We start from the raw sequence: 26,578 nt of genomic DNA, 5'->3' as shown, positions 1-26,578 counted from the left end.
TCAAGAAGTACTTTTTCATCATTTGGCAAAGCAGATGTGGCGATTGGAGGCTGGGAAAGAGGTCAGGAGGACAGAGCCCGAGCAGGGGCTCGGCGCCTCACTCCGTAAAGAGGGTTTTGTGATACATCCAACACAGCAGTTGGTTTCTGTCTTTCATGTTTTTTTTTTTCTGGCTGGTGTAGATAGCTGTATGGTCTTCTGGCGTAAGGAAGCCTGACAGCTTACATAACCCCTTTGGAGGAGCTGTGAGACCAAGAGGACCCCAAAAGCAGTAAACAGAGCTTGAGGGAGCAAATGGAACGAGAAACAGAAGCAGAATGCAGCGATGGGTGTTGATGGGATGGGAGGATGGGATTTATGGCCATGCTGTACCTCCAGCATCAGCTGGCAGAGAAGCAGAAGAACACCTAAGAGGGATGTACCTGGTCAGGACTGATGTTAATATTGTGCTAGATAGGGAGTAACTTAACGCGGGGAGAAGCACTGGCAGCAGGGAGCCGTGTTCCTCTTTGATAGCGTGTACTCAGGAATTGCCCTGGACTTTTTCCTACAAGTTATCCACGAACTTTAAAAGGGGATTGCGGCTTTTGCTTCCCAGTATAGCATGCGTGGGAGGCACAGGACCGCACTTGGCTCCTCATTTCTGGGCAGAGGAAGCATTCAGGGATGCTGTGGATGAAGGCTGTGTACACAAAGAGATTGCGCTGTGTATAAACAGAAACTGAGATTATAAATAATGAGAAAAAAAAAAATCCCAGTTCTTGAAAAAGAGAGTACACATTTGGTCTTTCCTATATCCATATTTAGCCATGTAAGTGAGCTGAGGGTTTTTTTTTTCACAGATGCCAAACCCATGGCACCTTCCACAGCTGTTAATTGCTACAGGCATCCACACGTGAAAATCCAGCTTGCTTTTTGGGTTTTTTATTTGGCAAAGGGGTCTTGTACGAGGGTAGAAAGATGCTGTTTTGGCAAAAGTGTCTTGTACCAGAGTGGGAAGATGCTGTCATCCGTAACATTAGTTCAAAGCTGATCCAATCCACCAAATTCCTAACTGGTAAAGTAGCATTCGTCAGAAATCTCTCACGGCAGACACATCTCGCCGCAGCAAAGGTGTCCCGTCTTTCCATGTGGGCTTTAGCACTGTGTGGTTGACCTTGCTTCCTTCGTGCTTTGCTAATTGCAGAGATGAGTGAAGGGTTATTGTTCGTAGGCACCGTATTTGATTTTTGTGTCTGACTTTTCCCTGCTGCTCTCCAGGGTTATTTGCACCAATGCCAGTGTGCGGCAAACTGTAGAGCCAGCATTTTCCATCCCTGTCACCCTGGCCTGCTGCGGATGGGTGGCAGCAGATAAGCAGAGCACAAAAGCCCTCAGGAGCAGTAATTAACAGGGGGCGAAGGGAGGAGCAGTCCTCATAATGATACCCCAGTGCAAAAGGTATTGATTTATCTTCTAGGATTTTCCTTGCAGCTTCTGAACTGTAGGGTTATTTTTGGAAGGAAAAAAGATGCCAGATTAAATGCCCGGAGGGTGAGATGTTTCTTTGGTTACACAGATCCCAGGATTTTATGCGGGTATGAGCACTTTTCTCCCATGTGTTAATCCTAATTTTTTGGCAGTGAGATGAAAACCAGGGCTTTATTTGGGCTTAAAAGCTAATTAATTAGCTAGCACTGAGTGTATCTCCCATGTCCTCACACCACTAGGAGCTCCATTTCAGTCCTTGGCTTGAGTCACCTGGCAAAGCCCAGATGGAGCAGCTCCCTGTAGACATCCCAAAAATCTTTTGCCTTGGCACAAAGAGCAGGGGAAAGCAGCCAAGGAGCACAAAGCGTTGTGTTAAATGGGTTGCAAAGGCTGTGCTGCAGACAGAGAGGTACAAAAATAGCGACCAAGCTGGGCTGTGCCTTGGTGCCACACTCACCAGGCTGCTGCCAGGTGTGGTCCAGGACTGTGTGTGGCGTGGCAGATGCACCCCTCTGCAGACCCCTGCGCTGCCCTCACTGGGCAATCTCTGGATGAAAGGGGAGCGGCGGCTGATGATGGTGCCTGCATTCGCACAGCTCGGCTCTCTGGGACTTTTTGTCCAGATTAAGTGTGAATCGGGTAGGAAAAATATATACTATGCACGCAGCTGGATTTCCCCCTCCTCGTTGCTGTCCACTTCTCTGGCGGAGTGGAGCAGCTTTATTAATTTTTCCACATTTCGGTTGTGTTGAAGTGTCAGAATTTCCTGAATTCCTGGGGGAGTTGGAGCTTTTTTACCCAGTGGTGAGGTTGCTTACCCGGGGTGCTGGGGGGATCTCCCATAGCAAGGCTGGTGCTGGGCCAATTCATCTCTCCCACAGCCTGGGGCAGTGCAGGAGAGGTGGAAAAGGGTCTTCACCCTCTGCGAGCTGGCAGGAGTGAGTTTGGTATTTCCTTAAAAGAAAAAAAGTGTATTTTCTCCCTTCCCGTTGGAATTGTCTTCAAAGGGCCAGTTCCTAGTTTAGAGAATTATTTTCACCAAGAGCTGCAGACAACATCTCATATTAGAAATGTCAGTAATTATAGTCGCTTGCCAGTTTTAATTTGATTTGGTATTAAACTAAATAAAATGGGAGGGTGGGAAGCTTATGGCAAATTGATCATTGAGGATGGGATGGATCTCTTGGCAAGAGCCCAAGGAAAGTTTATTGGCTAGTGTCTAGCCTCTCGTGCTGCCTCCCTACGGTTATAACCTCCTAAAATGCTGAAATACAACCCAAGCTGCTTCTTTTTAAGACCGAGCAGGTTTGTGCATGCCTCTTGCAATGGTGTTTTTGGGTTGTTTCTTTATTTTTTCCAAATGCCAAGGTGACCGCTGTGGTTTCTATTTCATTAGGCTGCTCTGATTAGATGGGCGCACAAGTTCTTGCGGTATCTACTTTGCCTGTTGGTCGTTGTTGGAGTCTGCAGCGTGTTGTGTCCTGCCTTTGGGAGAAAGCACAGGCGAGAAAGTCTGGACTGCTTTATTACTGGAGCCATATATAATTAGTCACGAGCTGTAAAGCAGCGCAAACCCAAGTGGGCTGTGGCTCGGGACCAGGCTCTTTCATATTTTAATCCAGGTTTGCCCCAGCACGGCGGTCCGGCTTTCCTCCTGCCACCTGAGTCAGCAAGTCCTGGCTTTGGTCATAAACCGCCTTTGGGGTGCCTCGTCCTGGGTGAAACGACGGTGGCAGGGCTGCAAGGGGCCAGTGGTGTGCGAGCAGACCTCCTCTTGGGGCAGAGGTTGCTGCTTCTGCTGCTGGGCTAAAATAGGTTTCTGGGCGTGCTATCGTGCTGGGTGCTTCGGGGTAGCAGGAATGCCACTCCGGTCCTAATTTGTAGCAATGTGCAAGCTGGAAGCAGGTTGGTTGGTGGGAAACCATCAGCGTGATTCAGGTATATAAAATCCAAGCGTGTTTGTGATGCCTGTGTCAGATGTCCATCACTTTGCCCTTTGTAGCTGCTCATTTTGCATTAAGCAATAGATGCCTGCCCTCTGTTATCATTTCACAAACGGCAACGGCTTGGGACTGCTCCATTGTCATGGATTTGCCCTACCACCCCTAGACCTGACCTGTGGATTGACTCCCTGGCTTGATCTCTGCCTCTTCACCACCACCTTGCCCGGTTGCCTTTTCTGGAGATATGCAGACCCTGTCTGGGTGCAATCCTGTGCAGCGTGCTGTAGGTGATGCTGCTTCAGCAGAGGGTCCCTTGCAACCCCGACCATTCTGTAATTCTGTGATTTTCATCTCCTTGACTGGGGGTGATGGGACAAGCCTTGGCTGGAGAGATCCTGTCCTGGTGACCTGAGCGTGTCCTATGGGAAGGACCTGAGGTATGTGTGTCAAACCAGTTGGTCTTAGCACAACTGCCCTTACTCAGATTCTTTGGGAAGGAGGTAAAGCAAAACCAGCCAAAGAACTGCTTTCCAGAGGAGTTAAGCAGCTAATAAAACCCAAGTGGAGCAGGAAATCTGATGAAGTCTGACAGAGCCAGGTTGGCTGATGCCATGATGGATGCAATGGTACATGAATGTGAAGGGCATCCAATGATCCAAGGAGGCCTGGAAGAGCCCCAGCTTTGCCTGGCTCTTTACAGTGTCCACTTTATGTCTTTGCACTGCTCTGTGAAACATATACGTATCTATATCATTTTCATTTTATTTTATTTGATGAAAACACTTCCAATACCCCCTTTCCTGCTGAGGACTCCAGTAGGTACATGCTGTTGAAAGCTTTGCTCCAAGAACAGATCCATATGGTGTGCCTGTGTTTTCCAGGCAGCTATTCAACAGCCGGCAGTAGCGGGCAGCGCCAGGGGAAGGATCCTGTGCGTGCGCCAAGGAGAGAGCTGTGAAAAATGCCAGGCTGGGGGGTGCTGGCTGCAGGATAGAAGCCAAATCCCGGTGATCCTTTTGCTTGCCTAGGGTCTGAGTTGGCCGGCACTGCGGAGTGGAAGGGGGGTTTGGTGGAAGCTTGCTGTTAATTAGGAGCGAGTGGGTAGCCAGGATGTTTCCAGCAATGTTTGCCCTCTCATTTATCTTCGCTATGTTTGGGAGGTGGGGTTGTAACGCTTTCCAGCTTCTTTTCTGAAGGGATTCCCCTGGATTAGTTCCCAAGCGCTTCACGAGGCAAAGACGGTGCTTTCTTTTTCCTTCCGTCTCGCAGTGACTGCAGTTAGTAGTGGCAATAAAATAGCTGATTTCCTCCCCAGCACTGTGAGGGTGAGGATAGGGATGAGGACAGCAATGATGCAAGGAGGTAAAGTGGTTGGTATCCCCGGTGCGCAAAGTTAGGCAGAAAAACTCACTGTTGATGAGAAGGAACGGAGGAGTTTTTTAGCCATATTAAGATGTAACTTGGATCACAGGCAGCTTTTTTTTCCTGCTGGTTCTTCCCCCCTGCCCTGTTTTATTTTTTTTTCACATGTAGAGGAGAAATTAAGGGTCATAATACATGAACGTGGTAATGGATCCATCGCAGTGAAATGGAGTAGCAACAAGACATCTGCTTTATTTGTGGTGGTTTACGCCCTTGCATTCCTGCGTGCTCTGCATCGATCTTTAATGAGTGTATTCAGTGTGTGTGTACAAATGTGCATATGAAAACACACCTTTTTTTTCCTTTCTCTTTATTTCTTTGTGGAGTCCAGGCTGGTCTGATTCGGACAGACAACAGCGAGTTCTTCATCGAGCCCCTGGAGAGAGGGCAGCAGGAGACGGAGGAGCACGGGAGAGCCCATGTGGTGTACCGCCGATCGGCTATCCGTCAGGACAGCGCTGAGCCGCACCAGGACCTGCACCCTGAAGGTAGGGACTGCTGGAATTTCGTCTTTCCCAGCAATTGATAATAACTATCTCTTGAGGGCAGTGTAAGGATTTCTCCTTCCACTTGCCCTCTGGCTTGCACATCTCACCCTATGGATTGAGGTGGCTTTGACTGCCAGCTGGGTCTTCAGTGAGAAGAAAGGGAAGAAAATGCTGGGCTTTTGTTGGGAACTTTGAAATTCTTCCAAGTTTGGTTAATATTGGATGAGTTATATGAGTTATTGTTCTTCTTCTTCAAAGAGGAAGTGCCTCCTAGGTGGGTGTGATTAGGCCCATGGATGATCATATTGGACTTGGGATGGGAAGCAGAGTCGGGACTTAAGAGTTAAGGAGTCAGGAGGAGCCAGACTTGGTCCAACTTGTCTACCAGATGTGACTTGGAGATGTAGCTCTTGTGGTCTTGTTTTAATCACCTATACATTGTGAAATGTGGCATTAATTTGACTTTTTAACAGATAGAAATCCTTCCTTTTCCCAGCATTCATCGTTAATTTCACTTTTCAAGTGCCTTGTCCTTTTTTTTTTTCCCTTCCTTGCCTTGAAGCAGAAAAATTGGCTTTTTTCTTAACGGCATCACATAACAGTGTGCTGCACTGTGTGTGCATAAATTGCCTGCTGGCTTCCTGTCCCATCCACACAGAGCTGGGCGCAACTAGAAGTGTTAGCAAGCGTGGGGTCAATGCTGTGCAAAAGCACTTTATAAACCTATTTATATTTACAGAAGCATTAGCCTTCCCTGATGTTTATTCACCTCTCAAGACGCCACAGTCCATTTCCTGAGTTTTGAAGAAGTTTGAAAGTTTTCCAGGGTGGAAATGGAATTGTATTTGAGAGCCTTGGAGGGACTGCTGGGTGATTAGGGGAAGGATGCAAGGAAGGATGAAGGGTGAGGTGAAGGATGAAGGATGCTCTGGCTTCAGCTAGTTGCTCTCGAAGAGCGGCCCTCAGCTTTGCACGTGTCCTCCCCAGCTACCCAGGTGTCCTGCAACCACCTAATGGGCAGTGGAGGACTATCGTGACATATATGTATCACTTGGCTCCGGTTGCTCCCAGTTTAGAAACCTTTCCCCAGATAATAAGCTGGATCAATGACCTTGTTGGAGTTAAATATCCCAGTTATTTTTCCTGTTTGATTTATATTTTTTTGGAATGTCACCGTGGTGTCACGTCACCTCAATAGCTGTTTCTTCTTATTCCTTACGCGCCTTGCTCAGTGCCCGGTGTACAGGTGGGTGATCTTCCCAACTCCCTGGAGCTGATGACGGAGCAGCTGGGGGATGCAGAGCGCAAGAGACGCCATGCCAGGAAGGACGACTACAACATTGAGGTCTTGCTGGCGGTGGATGACTCAGTCGTACGCTTCCATGGGAAGGAACACGTCCAGAACTACGTCCTCACCCTCATGAACATAGTAAGGCTTGGCTTTGTCAGGGGTGATTCCTGCTCTTCTGATGCTGCAGATCTGTTACCTGGAAAAAATGTGTTTTGAATGAGGAGAAAGTTCTGTTTCTTCACAGAGCCACCTCTGGCATTTAATAACTGTGACAGTTGGAGTGATGGAGAGCAGAGCCCTTTTATGTTCAACTCAGTCACATTCCCCTGTCCATCAGTAGGGTCTGGCGTGTAGTAGAGCTGATGGACCCCTGTCCATCAGTAGGTTCTGAACATGAGCCAGCAGTGGCCCAGGTGGCCAAGAAAGCCAACGGCATCTTGGCTTGTATCAGAAACGGTGTGACCAGCAGGTCCAGGGAGGTTATTCTCCCTCTGTACTCAGCACTGGTGAGACCGCACCTTGAATACCGTGTTCAGTTCTGGCCCCTCACCACAAGAAGGATGTTGAGGCTCTGGAGTGTGTCCAGAGAAGAGCAACAAAGCTGGTGAGGGGCTGGAGAACAAGTCTTACGAGGAGCGGCTGAGAGAGCTGGGGTTGTTTAGCCTGGAGAAGAGGAGGCTGAGGGGAGACCTTATTGCTCTCTACAACTGCCTGAAAGGAGGTTGTGGAGAGGAGGGAGCTGGGCTCTTCTCCCAAGTGACAGGGGACAGGACAAGGGGGAATGGCCTGAAGCTCCGTCAGGGGAGGTTCAGGCTGGATATCAGAAAAAAATTCTTCACAGAAAGAGTCATTGGGCACTGAAACAGCTGCCCAGGGAGGGGGTCGAGTCGCCTTCCCTGGAGGTGTTTAAGGAACGGGTGGATGAAGTGCTTAGGGACATGGTTTAGGGAGTGTTAGGAATGGTTGGACTCTATGATCCAATGGGTCCTTTCCAACCTTGTGATTCTGTGATTCTGTGATTCTGTGTAGGTTGCCATCACTGTCTGTCACCTAAGTCTGAGAGTATCTTCTGTTTATCTGGGCCGCCAAGACCATCTCCCTGTGGCCAAAATCTCTGAAAGAGGATGGTGGATTATTTAGTCTGAAATTATGGTGTTTATTTATTTTGAAATGATCATGTTTATTTCAAATAATATCTGTTGATGAGAAGGGGAGAAATTTTTACAGATTTTCAGAAGTTTTTCATGTTTCTTGGAAAACCTGTGGACCTGGAGGATTAGTCACGTGTGTTCGGAAAGGAGTTTATGGCAGCTTTGCAGCAGTCACTTCTGCACCGCTCCTCACCCAGTGACATGGGGCAGCCTGTGCTCATTCCCAACACCTCTTTTTTTTTTTTTCATTTTTAAGATAAAAATGTACATATTCCCCAAGTTCTGAAAGATGTGGAAGGATCAATATTTATTCAGCCAGTCATCTTGCAGGAGGTTTGCTCTGCCGGCACCTGAGTGTCTGCAAATAGGGTCAGTGTTCACAAAGATCTCTCTTTCATGTGCTCTCTGATTTTTGTTTTGTTTTCCATGCTTTATCGTCACCTCTATTTATTTATTTTTGTTTAAGTACTCCTTTGCATAGCGATGGAAAGGTGCAAGCATCTCAGAAATAGCTGAGCTATAAAGATGCTTTTACTTGTTGTTTGTTTGGCAGTTATTTTTGCCCTAGCAGGCAAGCTCAGAGCCACATTGGCAGTAACAAAGGGAAAATTATCAACGTAAGGAGCAAGGATATGCGGGATTAGAGGCAAAGCATAATGTGGCCAGTCTCAAAGAGAGAAGATGTGGGTTTTAAAACACAAACGCCTTCATTGAAACAATTTCTTCCCCAGTGTGTTATCCTGGTGCTTGTGGTAGGATGCTCTCAGTATCACTTAAATTCAATCTCTGGAAGTTTCAACCCTTTGCTTATTAAATCCTTCTGCAAGGGGGAAGCCGCAGGGTTCCTTGTTCTGACCCAGGGCTCTTCCCACGTTACGGGGGTCGGAGATGATGTCATTTTTCCTTTCCGATCTAGAGGGAGAGGATGGTTTGAGTGGCTGGGGGTTGTCAGCTCTAATCAAAAGGTTGGTTTTCAGGCGCATTTCATGGTTTATACCCTGTGGGCAGGACTTTTCAGGGAGTGAATGCATAGGATGCTGTGCTGGGAAAAGGGAGGACCACTGTCTATTCAAATAAAGGCAGCGCTGGAGACTTAAATAAATGAATTAAATGAATTAAATAAAGAGGTTAAAAAGCAGCACCAATAAAAGGGGGGGAAAAAACAAGATAATGCATGCATCAAATACTTCCGCAAGTAGTATTTCCTTCTATACATTCTTCCTCTACCCCCTTCCCCTTTTTTCTTTCTGGTTTTAGTGTGTTTTCTTTCCAGCTTTGCCGTGACCTCCGTCTGCCTCCTCTTCCCTTGGCGCCGCCTCATTTCCTTACCGGCTCGGATTGCCTTAAAATACCCGATTCAGCAGAAAAAAAAATGCTTTCTGGCCTGGATGGCAGAGGGAGAAAGAGAGGAGGGTGCCAGAGGTTGGTGGGGAGGAGCATTCTGGGACCACACAGCTCAACACTAATCCCATTAGTTGGAGGCAAGGGAAAGGAGGAGAGGCTTGGCCAGCCCTCTGACGAGGAAAGGACTTAATAAGCTGGGGAGATCCTGCATGGGAGCCAGCTGGGAATGCCTCCAGGAGTTTTCCTATCAAGATCTATCCCAGGGAAAGGGTGCAGGGAGCTTGGAAGTTGAAGATAAACTTTCCTGGCCTTTTCCAGGGTTCTCATTAAGTGCCGAGGGGATGGTGGGACACAGGGACACATGCCCCTTCCTAGAGCGCTTTGCAGGCTTGGCTTAACACAGCGCTGCTGTAGGTACTGTCCTGAGGCTTTTCGTCAGACACAAACCCTTCTATTAAGAACTTGGTGTGGGCTGAAACTCGGTGATAAATGATTCGTCACGGAGAACTTTTTTTTTTAAAAAAAAAAACAACCCAACTTATTTTGTTGGCAGAAATGTGAATGCCGGGCTTTTCATTAAACAGCGCTATGTCCATCCTGGGAAGCTGACATGAGGATGACTGCTCCTTTTGTGCACCTAAGAACTTCCCTGCAGGCTGCCGTCCCCGCTAGCTCCCAGCTGCCAGCCCGCATTCCCAGCCTGCCATACGCTTCTTGTCTTGGAGCCTACACGAGGATTTTGAGTCAGGTTGAAGCAAGCGGCACTAGAAGGGTCACAGGCTTGGGAAATACATCCTGACTTCAATACATTCTCACATTGTCCTTTTTCCCTTGCAATGTTTGGATAGTAAGCTTGATATGAGCTTGACCTTCTTTGTTTTGAGCTGTTTGCCAGCCTCTGCACCAGAAGTTGGAGGTTTGGCTTGCTAAAATGCCTTTGCCACCTCTTCCTGTGCACACCGGAGAAGGTGCATCTGAGCATATCTCATAATTCCAAGCTGAGCATCACAGTGTCCACCCTAGCAAAACCTGTTCCCCTCCCTGATGTTGGGTTCTTGAGGTGAATATTTGGCGATGTGGCAACCTGGGGAAGCGGTTTTCCTATCTCGCTTGCTGCCCGTGGCAAGGATTGCAATGCTAGCAAAGCGAAATTAGCAGCCTGCAGCCACTATGACTGTGTTCGAGGGTTGAGGGGTGGGAGAAGGGCTGGGGACCAGGAGGGAATTCAGCACCCTGTGAGGGGAAGAGGAGAGGAAACATTTTGTGTCCTGCTTTGCTTTTCAGCCTCTTGTCACTCAGTTGGGCTCTGTGGGAGGAAATTACTCAATGAAGCCTGGGGCTGAGTTGGCTATTCAAAAAACCCAGGCGTGATTTTCTCTTTCAAACTTCCCACCAGTTGCTTCTGATGCTCTCAAAGCCTGGGCTGGTGCTGCCTGGAGGGGACAAGCTGAGCCATGGGCTTGGGTCAGCCTGGCCCTCGCGTCAAATGGTTAAGGATATTGCCCATGATTTGGTTAAGGATGTAAAGCTACTTGATGTTTTCCCATTGTTTTGAGTTACTAAGGGAACCCTGTGAGTTAGAGCCCTCTCCAGACTTGGATTTGCCTGCTCACCTCCGGCACATTGGCCAAATTATCGTTTCCAGGGGCTGAGTGACAAAGTGCTGCTGAGAACCCATGGGAGAGAGGGTTAGGGAAAAAAAATTATTTTTAACTTGGGATTATCTGAAAAGCCAAGCCAGAGTGTGGATTGCTCAAGACACTGATTTGATGAGCTTGGTGCTGTTTCAGGAGGGAGGCCGGTCTAAAATAATGGGCAAATTATAGTCCATCTGGCATATGTTTGTTTTTTTTATTTTCTGAGTGGTTCATGAGCCATCTCCTTGTTGTCTGATGATAATAAAAAATACCTCTGATGTCTCTCTTACGCATGCATGCAGTTTGTCCCACCCCCTGTATAGACTCAACGTGTTTGTTGCTATGTTTTTGGGACAACATAGCCTGTTGCATAGGGAGCTGTGATAAAATCTAGAGTCTTGCTGTGCAGAGCAAACCTCCCCTGTCCTCCATTCCTTTGTATTGTAAGGGTGGGTAACATGGTCAGCCCTTTGCAGGGGAAGAAAGTGCACGTAGCAAGCCCAATAATGTGATCAGGAAGACTTTTACCTCTGTTCCTACCCCCTCTGCCCCAGCAGTTGGGCTCGAGGTGTATCCACCAGCATGAAAACCGAGCGAGGGAATAAAAGAGAGGAGCTTAAAGATGACTTGGCTGTTCTGAGTAAGCGATCTGGGCTTTTGAAATGTCAGCTATTCTGCTGGTTTGGCAAATTCTTCTCGTGTCTCTCTCTTTGTTTTCCTTCCCTGAAGAACGGCGAGGTCTAGACGTTGCCAGTGTGGTTTGCTGTCGAGATCTCGCGTCTGGGGCTGCAGACTCGGGGCTGGCCAGAGGCTTGCAGGGATTTAGGTAGGCAGCCTTGCTCGCTTCCAGTGCCAGGGAGGGTCTGGGGGGGGGACGAGACATACGCTTGGCAAATTCTTTGAGTATTTCAGAGAGAATGCACAGGGTTTTAATTCTGTTCTGTGTAAAGTTTAACATCGTCTCCTTGGCATCGCAGGGTTGAGGGCTTTGGAGTTGCCTGTGGGGGGTCCTGCGGGCTGGTGGGTTTTGCTGCATTGCGCTTAACACACAGCCTTGAGGGCTGGTCTTGAATAGGAGAAAGTAAATCCTCTTTTAAATGAAATCGAAGAGCGTTTCTTGCCAGGTGATATTATACAGGTTGGGCATGTAACCACATGAGCGAGAGGGATAAGAAGATCTTTATCCCATCCATCTTCAGGGAGGTGGGTTCCTTAAGTGGAGTCTTTACTGAAGAGGTATTTTCTGGAGGAATTTTTCTTTGAAGACGTGTACTCACGTAATGGCATCCATAGAGGGCAGGAATTTTGTAAAGCCCACAAACTGCTCTCCAGGCCCATTTCCATCCCTTTTGCTGTCTTGAACCAGCTCCAGGGCAGGCAGCGGAGAGGTGGTGCTACCCTCTCAGTTCCATCCCCACCCCTCCTTCGGCAGGCACCGAGGCGCTGGGGGGGATGCTGACCCTCCTGATGCTTCCCCTTAGAAACATGAGGGCTGTGGGTTAGCAAGCGCTGAGCCTCTTTGATTTCTTTTTCTCAATCAATTATTTATATTTGGCTATTAAGGGAAACCTGTAGCCTTGGGCAGTCTGATTCCACATCTGCTTTCTGAATTAACTGTAAAGGTTGCCGCTGAGCTGCTTGTCTGTTAGGTCCAGATCTCTGCCTGCCCTAGACGAAACAGGGGATGGGGTTTGGAGTTAACCCTTTGGTTCAGAGGCTGGAGGGGCAGCTGGACACTGCCAGCTGCGGGAAGAGTGGGATTTTAGCCCTGCTTTAAAGAGGCTTAAACCCCATCTCGAGGTAATACAACTTCTTGTGTCTTAGTCCCTTAATGAGCTGTTCCTAAGCTGCTCGTTGTCCTGCTACTGCCCACAGTTGCTTCTCTAGCAAGGCTGAGGAGGGATGTGCCGTGTTGGGAGGGGGTTAATGAGTTTAGTGAACTGTGAATGCCTGCGAAAAGTACTGCTGTCCCCAAATTTTCTTTCTCCCAAGGTAGCTAATGTTGTCTGGGGTGCATGGTCTGGGGCAGGGAGCTCTTCTCAGACCTGGGGTCTGTTTGCAGGTACCACTGGTGGGAAGAGACATTGCTGAGAGAAGGGCCGTGGGGCAGGTCAGGTGCATGGAGCAATGCTCTTGCCTTGGCAGCTCCTCTTTCCGCTTTCTAGGTCTTGCCAAACTAACCTGATCGCCTTCTATGACAAAGTGACTCGACTACTGGATGGGGGAAAGGCTGTGGATGGAGTCTTCTTGGACTTCGGTAAAGCCTTTGACACAGTTTCTCACAGCATTCTGCTTCAGAAACTGTCAGCCTCTGGCCTGGACAGGCGCACACTCTCCTGGGCTGAAAACTGGTTGGATGGCCCAGAGAGTGGTGGTCAATGGAGTTAACTCCAGCTGGAGGCCAGTCACAAGTGGCGTTCCTCAGGGCTCAGTACTGGGTCCAGCCCTGTTCAATGTCTTTATCAATGACCTGGATGAAGGCATTGAGTGCACCCTCAGCAAATTTGCAGATGACACTAAGCTGGGAGGAAGTGTGGATCTGCCGGAGGGTAGGGAGGCTCTGCAAAGGGATCTGAACAGGCTGGACCGCTGGGCCGAGACCAATGGCATGAGGTTCAACAAGGCCAAATGCCGGGTCCTGCACTTGGGGCACAACAACCCTATGCAGCGCTACAGACTGGGGGAAGAGTGGCTGGAGAGCTGCACGGAGGAGAAGGACCTGGGGGTGTTGGTTGACAGCGACTGAACATGAGCCAGCAGTGTGCCCAGGGGGCCAAGAACTGGCACTGGCAGAGGCTGCCCAGGGAGGGGGTTGAGTCACTTTCCCTGGAGGTGTTTAAAGGACGGGTGGACGAGGTGCTGAGGGGTATGGTTGTAGGGAGTGTTAGGAACGATTGGACTCGATGACCCAGTGGATCCCTTCCAACCTAGTGATTCTATGATTCTATGATTCTCCCCTGTATGATCCTCCACTTTTTCCACTGGCTGGGATGCTCCGCGTCAGGTCGTTGTGGAGCATCCTTTCCCACTGTCTGCAAGGTCTGCTGAGTATCCTGCCAAAATATCCTGAGCAGGAAGGGAAAAGTCAGTGCTGCTCCCTCGGATGCTCTGAGTCATGGCAAGGTCAGGCATCAGCTTCGCCGGGAGTTCTGTCTGGCAGAGTGGTCCCTAAGGCAAGAATCCTGTTCATCCCAATGGATCGAAGGGTCCTTGGGTGCAGGGAGCAAGCAGGTGGTGGATGATGCTGAGGTGCTGACTGAGCGGAGGCTTGATGGTGCTCCAGCTGCTGACAGGTGCTGGGAGTGAAGGGAAATGCAGAAGGATTTGGGAAAGTGAAGGAAATTGCTATTTTCCCCTTTGTTGCCCTGAGCTGTTCGCTAGGTCCAGCTCTCTGCGTATTTTTCATTTCTCCCTCTTTTCCCATTTCTCACCCTTTCGTAATACCTGTCATACAACACACATTAAAGCTGGAATATTTTTGCAAACGGTCAGACTTCTGATGTGGGAATTCTCAGATCCACTGATATTTTCTCTGCGATGCCAAAACCTCCTACAGTCCAAATCCCACGGGTGAGCATGACCCCCCTGAGATGTTACAGCTCCTTGCTGGGATGAATATGCTTTGGTGGGACTGTAGGTATGAGTAATGTTTGCAGGAGCCCAGCTGCGGTGCTGCGTGACCTTCTTCCCATCTGCACACATTCCCCAAGAAAGAGTTAGCATCAGAAGTAATTCATCATGTTCTTCTTTTTCTTACAAAATGCCTTTAAAAGGCACTGTTGCAGCGTGAAGGAACATCCCAACCATAATAAGCAGGGGTGAGCTGAGCATGGCTTGAGTGGCGTTATCTTTCCACACTGATGAAGCAACGACCTTGTGGGGCTTTGCATCCAAAGGGATGCATTAATGAGATGAACTGGTGATTTATTTATTGATTTTTTTTTTTAAAAGCAGTTTTGCTACAGTCAAGATGTGGTCGGCTCAGGACCTGCATCGCCTGTCTGCAAAGCTCGGAGCCACTCCGTGGGAGTATTAATTGTCATGGGGAAGCATTAATGCTGCGTCTTTAGGTTTAAAAATGACCCAAGTGGGTATTTCAAACAGAAGCGCAACCTATAAATCAGGAGGGAAGAGGAGGGCTCACAAATCACTCGAGCAGTCTGGGAAATGACAGACTTGGATGCAGGGAGCGGTAAAGGGATGGCTGTTGCCCAACCCTTGAGTTCATCTGTAAACTTCCAAAAAAGAAGGAATGGGGAGGAAAAAAGAGCAAATCTCCATAAATCTGGCTTTTGATATTTATCTAGTCTGGAAAGCTATGATAGGGCTGAGGCATATTATTTCTTTCTTGAACAAAGTGGAGAAAAGGTATTTTAATTTAAACATTAATTCTAATCATTATTAAAAATGGTTTTGATTTAACTTCCTCAACCTCCGCAGTGAACCTCCATTTATGGCAGTGTTCATTTGGGAGACTTTTAGGGGCTATGAAAGTCCCGTTCTCTAAAAATCAGCATATTTTTTTTTTCTGAATTATATTTTCACACATGCTTTGCAGGTAGATGAGGTTGGTGCAGTATCTCCTGTGCTTGTGTGGGTTTACGTCTGCCCACTGAGGGCCTCTCTCAGTGGCAAACTGTCACCAGCTCAGCTCACAGGGACCCTTCTCACCTGGATGTTGTCTTCCTTGGTAGCACTTAGAGGTGGAATTTGTTTATACATCCTAGAAACACACAGGGAAAAGGTTGTGGCTCATTATTTCCTTTGCAGTCATCTTTAATAGCCAACTTTGATAGATATTCTATTGACTCACGAGCCCTCCCTGTTGTTTTCATTGTGTTCTCTTCCCCTGGGGTTTCTGAAGTGCTAAGTCAACTTTGACTCACTGGTATAACTGAGTAATGCCCTTGCTTTGATACGATCGCTCACCTCTCTGCAAAAATTGGTTTTTCTCTGTCCACCAAACACAAGGATGCTGGAGTCCAAAGCATTTTCTTCTACCTGGGGAATTTGTACTTTGCGGGATCAATGGCTCTCTGTGAGCTGCTTGGTGGTGGAGGCAAGCCCTGTGGAAAACACAGCCCTCTTCCACTCTCTTGATGGGATGGGTGATGTCATTGGCCATCTGAGACGCCTTTCCTGGGGAAATATGGCTTTTTCCAGCTTGACTGTTTGACTTTTAAACAACAAAAAATAAATAAAAAGCTGGGGGGTGGGAAAAGGGAGATTAAATCTTTGCACCTAGTCTTAGCCTGGAGAAGAGGAGGCTGAGGGGAGACCTTATTACTCTCTACAACTACCTGAAAGGAGGTTGTGGAGAGGAGGGAGCTGGGCTCTTCTCCCAAGTGACTGAGGACAGGACAAGGGGGAATGGCCTGAAGCTCCGCCAGGGGAGGTTCAGGTTGGATATCAGAAAAAAATTCTTCACAGTAAGAGTCATTGGGCACTGGAACAGCTGCCCAGGGAGGGGGTCGAGTCACCTTCCCTGGAGGTGTTTAAGGAACGGGTGGATGAAGTGCTGAGGGACATGGTTTAGGGAGTGTTAGGAATGGTTGGACTCGATGATCCAATGGGTCCTTTCCAACCTGGTGATTCTGTGATTCTGTGATTATACAGTCTTGGGAAGTGGGGCAGGATGCTGAACATGGGAGCATGGAGGACAGAAGGGTCTTGGAGAGCTGGTTTTAACATCTCTGTTTTATTTCTCTCCCTTTATCAGGTGGATGAAATTTATCACGATGAGTCCCTGGGTGTTCACATCAACATCGTGCTGGTCAGGATGATCATGGTGGGATACCGCCAGGTAAATACAGCATTTGGGTATGGTGAGAATGAGATGCTATTCGGGCTGGTTCCTGCTTTTTGGCTGCTTTGGTGGCTTGAGCCCTGCCCTGCAAGGCAAGGAGGGTTGCTGAAATGTGATAAAGGTGCACCAGTCATCTGCTGCTTCTCCCAAGGCCGGCGAGCATTCAGCGACACGGTGGCTGGAGACCCCTGTGGCTCCCCAGCCCCACGGCAAAGCGGGGTCCCGGGGGGGATGGTGGGTGGCTGCCATCAGACTTCATCTGCTTCCTGTGGGGTGGGGGGCAAACAACGAGAGGCTTCCTCGGAAGCTCTAGAGTGGCAGTAGATGATGGGACAAAGGTGGCTTCCCAAGTTGGCCGGAGCTGGGTGTTCGTGAGGAGAAGCTGAGGCCGGGATCTCCTTTGTCCCAGTCTTGACTCAGGAGCCCTGGAAGGCTTCACTGGCTGTCCTGCAGCTCTTGGATGCCTTGGGTAGAGGCAGGAAAAGCATAGGAAGGTTTCACGTGGTTTCTCAGGTTGCATTTGTTTTCTAAGGCTCGTTTGAGCTTGGCAGCTGAAAGATTTTCTTTCAAATGATGTGGTTTGCTATACTTCTTGCAGCAAAGCCTTATCCTGTGTGAAGTGTTCTGTCAGGGTATTAATGAGTCAACATAGTGGGGTCTCTTTGTGTGGTCCACAAATAAGCCCCATTAGGTCTTGGAAAAACCCTGCTTGTTACAGAAATCTGCTTGGCCAGCAGAAGCCACATGCACCCAGGAATGGTTCTTGGGAGCAGCACCAAGGATGGAGGCTGGCTCATTTTTGGAAGCTTCTAGGAGACCAGAAGTGTCACTTCCACCCAAGAAATCCAGTAATGTTTCTGGCTTCCTTTGTGTTCTGGGCTGGAAGATGCTATACAGAGAGGAAGAGACTCAAAGCTGCAGTGTTACAACCTGTAACTGAAGGGATGAGAAACAAAGGGCTCTGTTCAGGATGATTTATCCTCCCCAAAACCCACCCCAGAGGCAGCTGCTTTGTCTGGCTGCCGCACTGCTCCGGTTCAGGGGATGATGTGGGGGGTGATGAGCAAATGTTTGACTCGAGGACAGATCTCAGTTCACCACTATTTAGGTCTGATGCTTCCTGAGCTTCCTGTGGCTTCTTGTCTCCCACTTTGCACTTTGTAGGATAAAACCTCCATGGCTTCCACGTACGGGCAAGGAGAAAGATAATATTTCCTATCTTTCTGCCTACCACTGTGGCTCAGCAGGTACCTACCTGAGAGCATCATTTATTTTATGGAGCATAATTTTGAAAAATGCTAATCTTGAACAAAAAAAATAAAAGATGAAGGACAAGGTGAATGCTACCTGGACACCTCCACCTATTTTTCTATGGGGGTCTCAGGCTTTGTGGGTCAGTTTTTATGGAGGAGCATTGCTGAGCATCAGCATCTTGTGATGTCTCGAGGAGCTTCTGTAGTAACTGAGGACCCGAATCCTCTTTGCTTCCCAGCCACTCTCCTCTTTCACATACTGCTGCCCCAAGCACTTACCCTCCTGTACCAGACCACATCCATTTATGAGAATGATTTCTTTGCTGTTTTTAAATAAAACAAGATGCTAGCTGCTTTGCAGATGCAAAGCAGGGTGATGTTGCTTCTAATGATAAAGAAGCACTGCTTAGGGTCTTTCCAACCCCAAAACTCTTGTCAGGTTCCATCTCCCCCACTAACTTTTTTTTTTTTACTAACTTTTTTATTTTTTTTTCTTCCTTCCCCCCTCCTCCCCCCCAATTCTTTACCCAGTCAGTCAGCCTGATAGAGCGAGGGAATCCATCTCGGAGCTTGGAGCAGGTCTGCCGCTGGGCTCACTCGCAGCAGCGCTCCGACCCGGAGCATGCCGAGTACCATGACCACGCTGTATTCCTCACCAGGCAAGATTTTGGTCCCGCAGGTATGCAAGGTACTGTATTTATCTCGATCAGGTATGTGCAGTTTGCTGTGGGAAAGGCAGCGAGGGGAGAGGATTTCTTGGAAACACAGTCTGTTTCTTGGCCAGCAAGGTTATAAAAATTGGTATTTTTTTATATATGAAGTAGGAGAAAGACAGAATTAATCCAGGGCATCAACCCAAATGGATAAAAGATGATCTTTATTCATTCTGCCATTTCTTTGGTTTCATTCACCAATCTTCCCCTTGTCCCAAAGTGCCTTAAAAAGTTTTGAAATAACATAAAAAAGAGAGGATACCACAGGGAGCTTCACCACACCAGTCAATCCTTTCTGTCACCTAGAGGACCTCTAAAACCTAGTTTTACATTGGTTAGTTTCTCGGCCCTCTTATGACTTGGACATGGAAGCACTGAGTAAACCTTGGGCCAAACAGGAGATCTTTTTGCAGTCTACGGGAGTCTACGCAAATGCTTTGTTCGTGAGAAGTGACTTCTCCCAGTTCTCCTGAGGCTGCTGCCTCCACATTGCCAACTCCTCTTTCCCATACTGCTGGCAAGTTCTGAATTTCCCATTAGGAGGAGGCTCCCTTTGATGCCATGAACACGCTGATAGTGTCACACTGATTTGTAGCACAAGTCCTTGTGGTGTGCACGGGAGGAGTGAGAGCTGCAGTTGTCCTGCCCGCACTGTGATTACCACGCTGGAGGAGATCTTCCCGCAGCAGGGGATGAACAGCAGGAGATATTTGTCTGGAAGCCGTCTTGAATGTGCTGTTGGCCATCAAAGAGCAGAGCTTGGGTTGCGCCAGCAGCTTTCCAGCTGAGGCATCGACCTGCCTTGAGCTCCTTCTCTGGAGCTGTACAGCACTGTGGATGAAATACCAGGTTTTGTTTCATTTTTCTAGGCCCTATCTGGCAAAGTGACTGTGTCCAAAGGCATTGGGGAGAGGACCTTTTTTGGCATGTTGGCAAAGGGGGGAGACTTGCTGGACTCCCCCTTGGTGAAAAGGAGTTGTGAGACAGATGGAGTAGCCCTGCTGTGAGGATGCTCTTTCCAGCTCCTTCCCCTTTTCCCTGTGGATCTGGCTTCCTGCTTATCACACATCTCTGGGGTAGATGGTAGCTTTCTGCACAAGTCCCCATGGCTGCCATGTCCTTGCTTGGCTGTATTGCGTGGCACGAGGTGCAGGTGCTGCTCACCCCCTGGGAGCTGCCCTCTTCTTGGGCTGCTTGAATAGTAAGTTTGCTTACTTTCGCTCCTTTTCCTCAAAACGATGTCCTTTTAGCTCCATATGACCCCTTTTCAGCTCAGAGCTACATGCGGTGAAGGACCAGACTATGGCACCTCCAGTACTTGCTCATGGCCTGTGTTCACTGGTGGTATCTAAGCGGCTTGCTGAGGTGATGGCAAATTCCTGCTGGCTTCTTTAGCCACTGCTGTGGAACGTACGTTGGGAAGCATCTGCCCTGCTCGTGTGCCCTGAAGCTGAGCTTGAAGGCAGAGGTAGTCCTGCCCCAAAGACCCTGCAGACAAAATCAACAAGGCAGGAGAAAGGAAGCCTCTGAGGATGTAGTCCTTCAAGTCACAGGGACTTGGGAAGGGAGCCTAAATGTCAAGCCTGTGCTTAGCTTGATGCCTTATCACTCCTTACAGTTGTGTGCCCATGTAGCTATGGACATGAGGCTGGAATCTGACTCATTAACTCATGAGGTCCTCTTAGCCCTGGCTATTTCCATGCTGGCAAGCCAACCATCCCCACCAGACACGGCTCATACCTCCTTCTGTGTTGTGTTACTTACTTCCCCTTGGCCGGTAAACCAGGCTAGCGCTGATCTAGCGCAGCACTGGTTAAGCTGGATGCAAGTCCTTGCGGAGTGTTGTGGTCTTGCAGCGTAGCTATTCTCTGTTCTAGGTCCATGCTGAGCCCTGAGGAGGTTTACAAAAACTTCTTAGTGCTGGCAACAGCTTAGCCCATGATGGGATGGAAGGAGTCATGGCCAATGCGGAGTAATTTTGGAAAGCTGATGCAATTATTGCTCTGGGAATCAAGGGAAGCTGGAAGGCATGAATGGGAAGGGCCAAGAGGGGCAGCTGAGCTGGGCTGCCCGTGCACTTGGGCTGCAAATAAACCTCTGCCATTCAAGGGAAATGCCTCTCGGTGGTGGACAGATGGGTCGCGAGTGATTAATTGCTGCTGCTAAAGCCCTGTCTAAATCAGGAGAGTGCCGTGTCCCTCTGCGTTAGGTGGGCACGAAGGGCTTTCTGGGCCAGGCTGGAGGATGCTTTTTGCTTAGATTTGATTTATTGCGCTGCAGTCATCCACAGTTGGCCTTTGTAAAGGCTGGTGGTCCATGCAGAAGGTCAGAGAGGCTGAAAGCAAGTAGCAAATATCCATAAAGAATTAGGTGGATTTGGAGGAAGCAACGGGCTGGTGTCTTGCTGGTACAGTGAAGACATGCTGCTCCTCCTATGTGCATGTCTGGTAAGCGTTTGCAGGCTTATTTAGTCTTTACCAATTAAGTATTTTCCAACTAGTTGCTTCTTGCCATCGTTCTCTGTGGAGAACATTTTTATTCTTCTAGTTCTCACTGGGGTCTTAATTATGAGAGACCCACTGTTGTGCCTTTCTGGGCATCCACTTTTTCATTTCCTTTGTCCCCACTCCTGTCCAGACATCCAGAGCCTGGAACGTGTCCCATTTTCATCCTAGACAAAATATGTTTGCTCTTCCCTTGTACAGAAAACTTCCCCCATCTATGCTTTTTCTTGTGGAAGATTTTGTTGCCATTGGTGGGGATGGGGTGGAATCTTTTAAAGTGGTTTATCTGAGATTAGACTAGATAATATAAGGTTAAACCAAATGATCCGATTCTCTCTCTCAAGCTGTTAGTCTGGCATGTTAACTTTTGCTTTCCTTTTGACTGCAGTACCCATTGAGCATGTAATTTCTCCACTTTCTTTCTTGAAGTTTTTTAGTTTATTTGTTCATTGGACTAAGTCTCGTCGCCCACTTGAACGTGGGGATGATCTAAAACAAACACTTGCCCCAGTAAATAAAACCCCAAGTGTATTTATTGAAGCTGCTTTGAGAAGATCCTTGTCATTGAAGAGGTTTCTCTGGGGTTATGTGGTGCTTTGCAAGCAGAAGTAAATTTTCTCTGCTTTTCTCTGTGCAATGAGAAATCTTGGGTTTTTTGCTCAGCCACTTGGATTCACCCAGCTTCTTCACTTGGAGTGCAGGCAAACATGCATCCATCGCTTCTTACAAAATACCGTGTGTGAACCCTTCAAAGATTTGTGTTTAGGCTTGTTTTGAAAAATTTAATTATTATGACGACAGAAGTTTCCTTTAGAAGCGTGAGTGCAGATAGAAACCCTGGAAAATCTCCACTCAACTTATGAGTAGAAATATCGAGGGAAGTGCTTGCCCCAAACTCCCTTGGTTTTGCCTCACGCCTGGAGTGATGGTAACTTTTGGGTGTCCGGTGGTACAGCAGCAACTTGTCCCTTGTCCCGTCAGGCAACTGATCTGCTGAAGTCAGCTGCTGTTGGCTTCAGGGCAGAGCTGTAGCAAGTGTTTTATTTCTTCCGTTATCTCTTGTTCTTGGCCAGCTGCGTGGCGCTGAGACCCACGTGCCCATTCAGCTTCAGAATTAAGCTGAGTGCTGTTGCATCCTTTCCTTGCCACCCTTTTCCAGTCACGACTCACTGGTTAGGTGTGGAGCAAATGGCCCATGAAGATGGTGCTGGGTGGGTTCCGTGTACCCTGTTTTCGGCCAGGCTGTGCAGGAGGGCAGGCATAGGGGTGTGAATCCACCCTCAGCTCATCAGCACACCCCTCCGGTTGCAGCTCAGCTTCCCTCTTGGCTCACTGAGCTTTCCTCTTGGAGCATCCATAATCCCAGGGCAGAGTTATCCAGCATGGTCCTGCCCTGCTTTTGCCACCTTGACCTGTAAGTTCTTCCTTTGCTAACTTCCTTTCCCTTGATGCCAAAAAGGGTTAGTCTTTAAAAAAAAAATAAAAAAAAAAAAAGAGAAAGTAAATTCCAGAAGGCGCCAAGGAATTAATTTAGTTTGATTCAGAAATGAGGTGGAAAGAAAAGGAAAATAAACAAAAATTGAGATGCCACATTGCTGTATGGATGGGGAAAAGGCTTCCCTACCCACAGCTGCCCCACTGCACTGCACTTGGTCGAGGGCGGGGGGCTGGGGGGTGCATGGTCCTCCCCAGCTCTGTCTGGTGGGTGCCCACCGTGCCTGGGGCTGGTGTGGGTGCATGTGCGGGTGCATTGCAGGGGTCCCCCGTGGCCTGCGGTGAGCAAGAATGTGTTTTTGGTGGGGTTCTGGGGAACACCTCATGCATTCTGTTCTCTCTCTTCCTCTGTTCTTTACTTGTTTTTAGTAAAGAAGAATGTGGGGGTTGCCATTTCTGGGCTGGGAGGTGGTGGTCACCAACACTGATAAAGCACCTGTGGGCCCCTTTGCTGCCCTCTTGGCAGCCCAGGTGTGTTGGCACGAGGGCAGAGAGATGCTGGTGAGCCTTATCCTGCTTTTGGCACTGGCCTCTGGGATGATCATACTGGTGAACAAGTCCTGGGGTTGCCATCCAAGTGACCTGGGCAACTCCTTCTCTTCGGTGCCTTCCTCTTTGTTTTCTCCTCCTGCTGCAGTGAAGCCAGGCTGCTTTGTTTTGTTTTGCTTTGTTTTTAATTTTTCATTTTTCCCCCCTCTCTCAAAAGTTTTCTCTCTCTTCTCTTCTTCTGTCCTTCCCTTCTCTCTCGCCCCAGGCTATGCACCGGTGACAGGGATGTGCCACCCACTCCGCAGCTGCACTCTCAACCATGAAGATGGCTTCTCCTCGGCGTTTGTCGTCGCCCATGAGACTGGCCACGTGTGAGTCACAGGGGCAGAGCTGGCTGCCGCCTTTGGCACAAGGACAAGTGTGGTGGTGGCCCTTTCTTTGCAAAAAGTGACTTTCTGCTGGTGCAGATGTGCACCACTATGAGTCTAGGACACCTCTTCACAGGACAGCTCTCCATGGAGATAATTCTCTGTGGTGACAACTCTAACCCTAACCTTAAGCCTAACCCTAAGCCTAACTCTAATGGCTCCGCAGGAGAGTTGTCCCGTGGAGAGTTGTTCCTTCCCATTCCAACCATGTCACACAATAGGCTGGTGTAAATTCCCCGGGAACCTGACTTACACCACCTTTTCCCACCAGATTAGGCATGGAGCATGACGGCCAGGGCAACCGCTGTGCCGATGAGACGAGCATGGGGAGCATCATGGCTCCTCTGGTCCAGGCTGCCTTCCACCGCTACCACTGGTCCCGCTGCAGCAAGCAGGAGCTCAACCGCTACATTCAGTACGTCAGTGTTAACCAGAAGGGGATGTTCTCCCTTCGGATGGTGTGACTGCCTGTGTTTTGTACCCAGCCACTCCTCTGTGAAGCGAGCAGGGGACAGTTCCCTGTTGGGATTGCTTGTTTTAGCCAGAATAGCAGAAATGGATCCCTGGGAGGTTATTCTTCCTTTTTCTTCTACTAACAGCTTTGGTTCTTTCCGTGATTCTGAATTGGTTTTGGGCTACTGAATCTGGAGGCAAATAGGAGCTTGATAAAAGCTGGAGATGTCAACAGAGCAATGTGGAAGCTCTGTGCTGGTGGAGCCCAGATCCAGGTCTCAAATATTTTTGTCATTTGCTTTGGGCAGCCTGTTTGGTTTCCCTTTAGGCCATAAAATGTGCGCTGCATAATAAGAAGCTGTAGAAGCAGGCCAGGAGAAGAGCCTGGAGAAGAGGAGGCTGAGGGGAGACCTTATTACTCTCTACAACTACCTGAAAGGAGGTTGTGGAGAGGAGGGAGCTGGGCTCTTCTCCCAAGTGACAGGGGACAGGACAAGAGGGAATGGCCTGAAGCTCCACCAGGGGAGGTTCAGGTTGGATATCAGAAAAAAATTCTTCACAGTAAGAGTCATTGGGCACTGGAACAGCTGCCCAGGGAGGGGTCGAGTCGCCTTCCCTGGAGGTGTTTAAGGAACGGGTGGATGAAGTGCTGAGGGACATGGTTTAGGGAGTGTTAGGAATGGTTGGACTCGATGATCCAGTGGGTCCTTTCCAACCTGGTGATTCTGTGATTCTGTGATTCTGAGTTTTCTGTACATCGGGGCTGGGAAGAGTAGCAGGAAAACAGGGAGCAGTGGTGGTATCCGCTGGTGCCAGGATGCTCCTCTGTCCCTTGGGGAGCTGTAGGCAGTGGAGAAATGCTTGTCTTTGGGGGTCGGTCTTTGCTGGAAACATGTAAGCGTCAGCACCAAGATAATTCATACTTCTTGGTATCTGAATTTGGAGAGAGGGCTGAAGGTGAAGGAAGAGGTGAAGGAGGGAAATCCTCCATGTCTGACTCTGCTTTGCTTTTGCCCGGCATCTCCGCAGCTCATACGACTGCCTGCTGGATGACCCCTTTGAGCACCAGTGGCCCACGTTACCCGAGCTGCCGGGCATTAACTACTCCATGGACGAGCAGTGCCGCTTCGACTTTGGTGTGGGTTACAAAACGTGCACGGCGGTGAGTATGGGTTGCGCGGCTCCCTTGGTCAGCCAGGGATGCCCAGCCAGGTGGTGTGGGTGTGAGGTAGGGTGCCGCCAGCCTGCCGGTGCTCCCACTGCCGTCCCAGCCCAGTTCTTCTGTGCTCCCCAGTTCCGCACCTTCGACCCCTGCAAGCAGCTGTGGTGCAGCCACCCAGACAACCCCTACTTCTGCAAGACCAAGAAGGGACCACCCTTGGACGGGACTGAGTGCTCTCCAGGCAAGGTAGGGCCCGGTCCTGACTGCCCTCTTCTTGAGAGGGCACAGGGACACCCTCAAAGGCAGCAGTCAGTGACTGCCTGCTTTTTAGCTGGCTTTACTCCTTACCTTCCCCAGTTTGTGCTAGGATGAGGACTTTGTTTTTCTTCCGATCAGCCTGTTTCTCCAGAGAAGTGGGACTCTCTGTCACCTGGCAAAAGAGCGTTAACATCATTGCACCTCCAACCTCATGATGTCATCAGGCTTTTACTTTAGGCTCTTTTAGCATGCCTGTTAGCACGGTATGAAAGTGTGGATACACTGGAAAAGCTGCTGCTCCGCATAGGTTTTGGGTGTTTCTTTGCTGGAGGATGGCTGGGTGTAAAGTACCCAAAAACTTTTGATGAATTTCTGTATAAATCTCAGCAATTTCACTGAAAATGCAGCCTCCTCGCTGCTCGAATGGTGGTTTGCCAAAAGGCTTGGAAGCTTTGAGGCTTTTTGAAAGGGTCTGTGACAACTCTCCGGAGGAGACCTCTACATGGCCAACTCTCCACTGGGAAAACTCTACTTGGCAGCAGGGACTGCTTGTTCTCTGTGTTCCTGGTTGCCTGGGGCTGAAGAGGGTGTTGTGCCTGTAAGTCCCTCGCAACACCTCCCCAAAAAGAGGGAACAGAAAGCCCCCCGGTGCTCAGAGCTCCCTGTGTAGAGTTGCCCCTTTGCAGAGTTGACTGCTGCAGAGGGTTGGCACAGAGAGTTGTCCCTTTCCCTTCTGAAACTCTTATAGATACGTTACACGTCATGCTGGCATGTGGATCCAGGGGACTGCAATATCTGGGCTGGGAGGTCCACGGACTCGTCAGTGTTTTGCCCCTTTGGGGACCTTCCTGCATCTGTCACGGTGGCTGCTGAAGGCACCATTGGCTTTTCCTTAAGGCTGGAGTTAAAATCCTGGTCTGGGTGCCCATGGGATGACACTACAGCTTCATGCATTGTATACGTGCGTGGGAAGAAGTATGGAGCTCTAGATTTTGTTTACCAAAATGCCCAACAGCTCGCTGCTCTGCTCCATGCAAAAGTGTGAGTTCATCCCCTCTGTGTCAGTGGGGAGACATCCCTAGAGCTGATCCAGTCCCAAACCCAGGTGTAATTCAGTACGCGCCCAATGATCTCCAGGGATAGAGAGAGAGAAAAAAAAGCAGCCCAGGAACTCAAAATTTGGTGTTAGGGAAAGAAAACCAAATGGATTTGTTTTGCAGAAGGATCTTTGCATGCCCCAGCCTTGTGGCTTCAGCAGCTTTTTGCACAAGT

At 49.0% G+C, this 26,578-nt stretch overlaps 1 protein-coding gene across 8 annotated transcripts in view; it reads left to right on the top strand.

Annotated features, from left to right (window-relative positions):
- The window catches only part of ADAMTS14 (ADAM metallopeptidase with thrombospondin type 1 motif 14), a 40,732-nt gene that overhangs the window by 3,591 nt on the left and 10,563 nt on the right, over positions 1 to 26,578 (top strand). For 5 of the 8 annotated variants that reach the window (XM_054072084.1, XM_054072082.1, XM_054072078.1 and 2 more), the window contains exons 3-10: positions 5,167 to 5,323; positions 6,556 to 6,752; positions 16,466 to 16,549; positions 18,337 to 18,493; positions 23,271 to 23,376; positions 23,705 to 23,848; positions 24,916 to 25,048; positions 25,181 to 25,294. In XM_054072084.1, coding sequence (XP_053928059.1) covers positions 5,167 to 5,323; positions 6,556 to 6,752; positions 16,466 to 16,549; positions 18,337 to 18,493; positions 23,271 to 23,376; positions 23,705 to 23,848; positions 24,916 to 25,048; positions 25,181 to 25,294 — 1,092 coding nt within the window. The remainder of the gene's footprint in view (positions 1 to 5,166; positions 5,324 to 6,555; positions 6,753 to 16,465; positions 16,550 to 18,336; positions 18,494 to 23,270; positions 23,377 to 23,704; positions 23,849 to 24,915; positions 25,049 to 25,180; positions 25,295 to 26,578) is intronic. The other 3 variants (XM_054072085.1, XM_054072081.1, XM_054072079.1) reach the window with 1 other exon arrangement.

The sequence above is a fragment of the Cuculus canorus genome, chromosome 7, assembly GCF_017976375.1.
Source record: "Cuculus canorus isolate bCucCan1 chromosome 7, bCucCan1.pri, whole genome shotgun sequence".
Taxonomy (NCBI): domain Eukaryota; kingdom Metazoa; phylum Chordata; class Aves; order Cuculiformes; family Cuculidae; genus Cuculus; species Cuculus canorus.
Note: the sequence above shows the minus strand (reverse complement) of the source record. Positions and strands in the feature narration are given on the sequence as shown.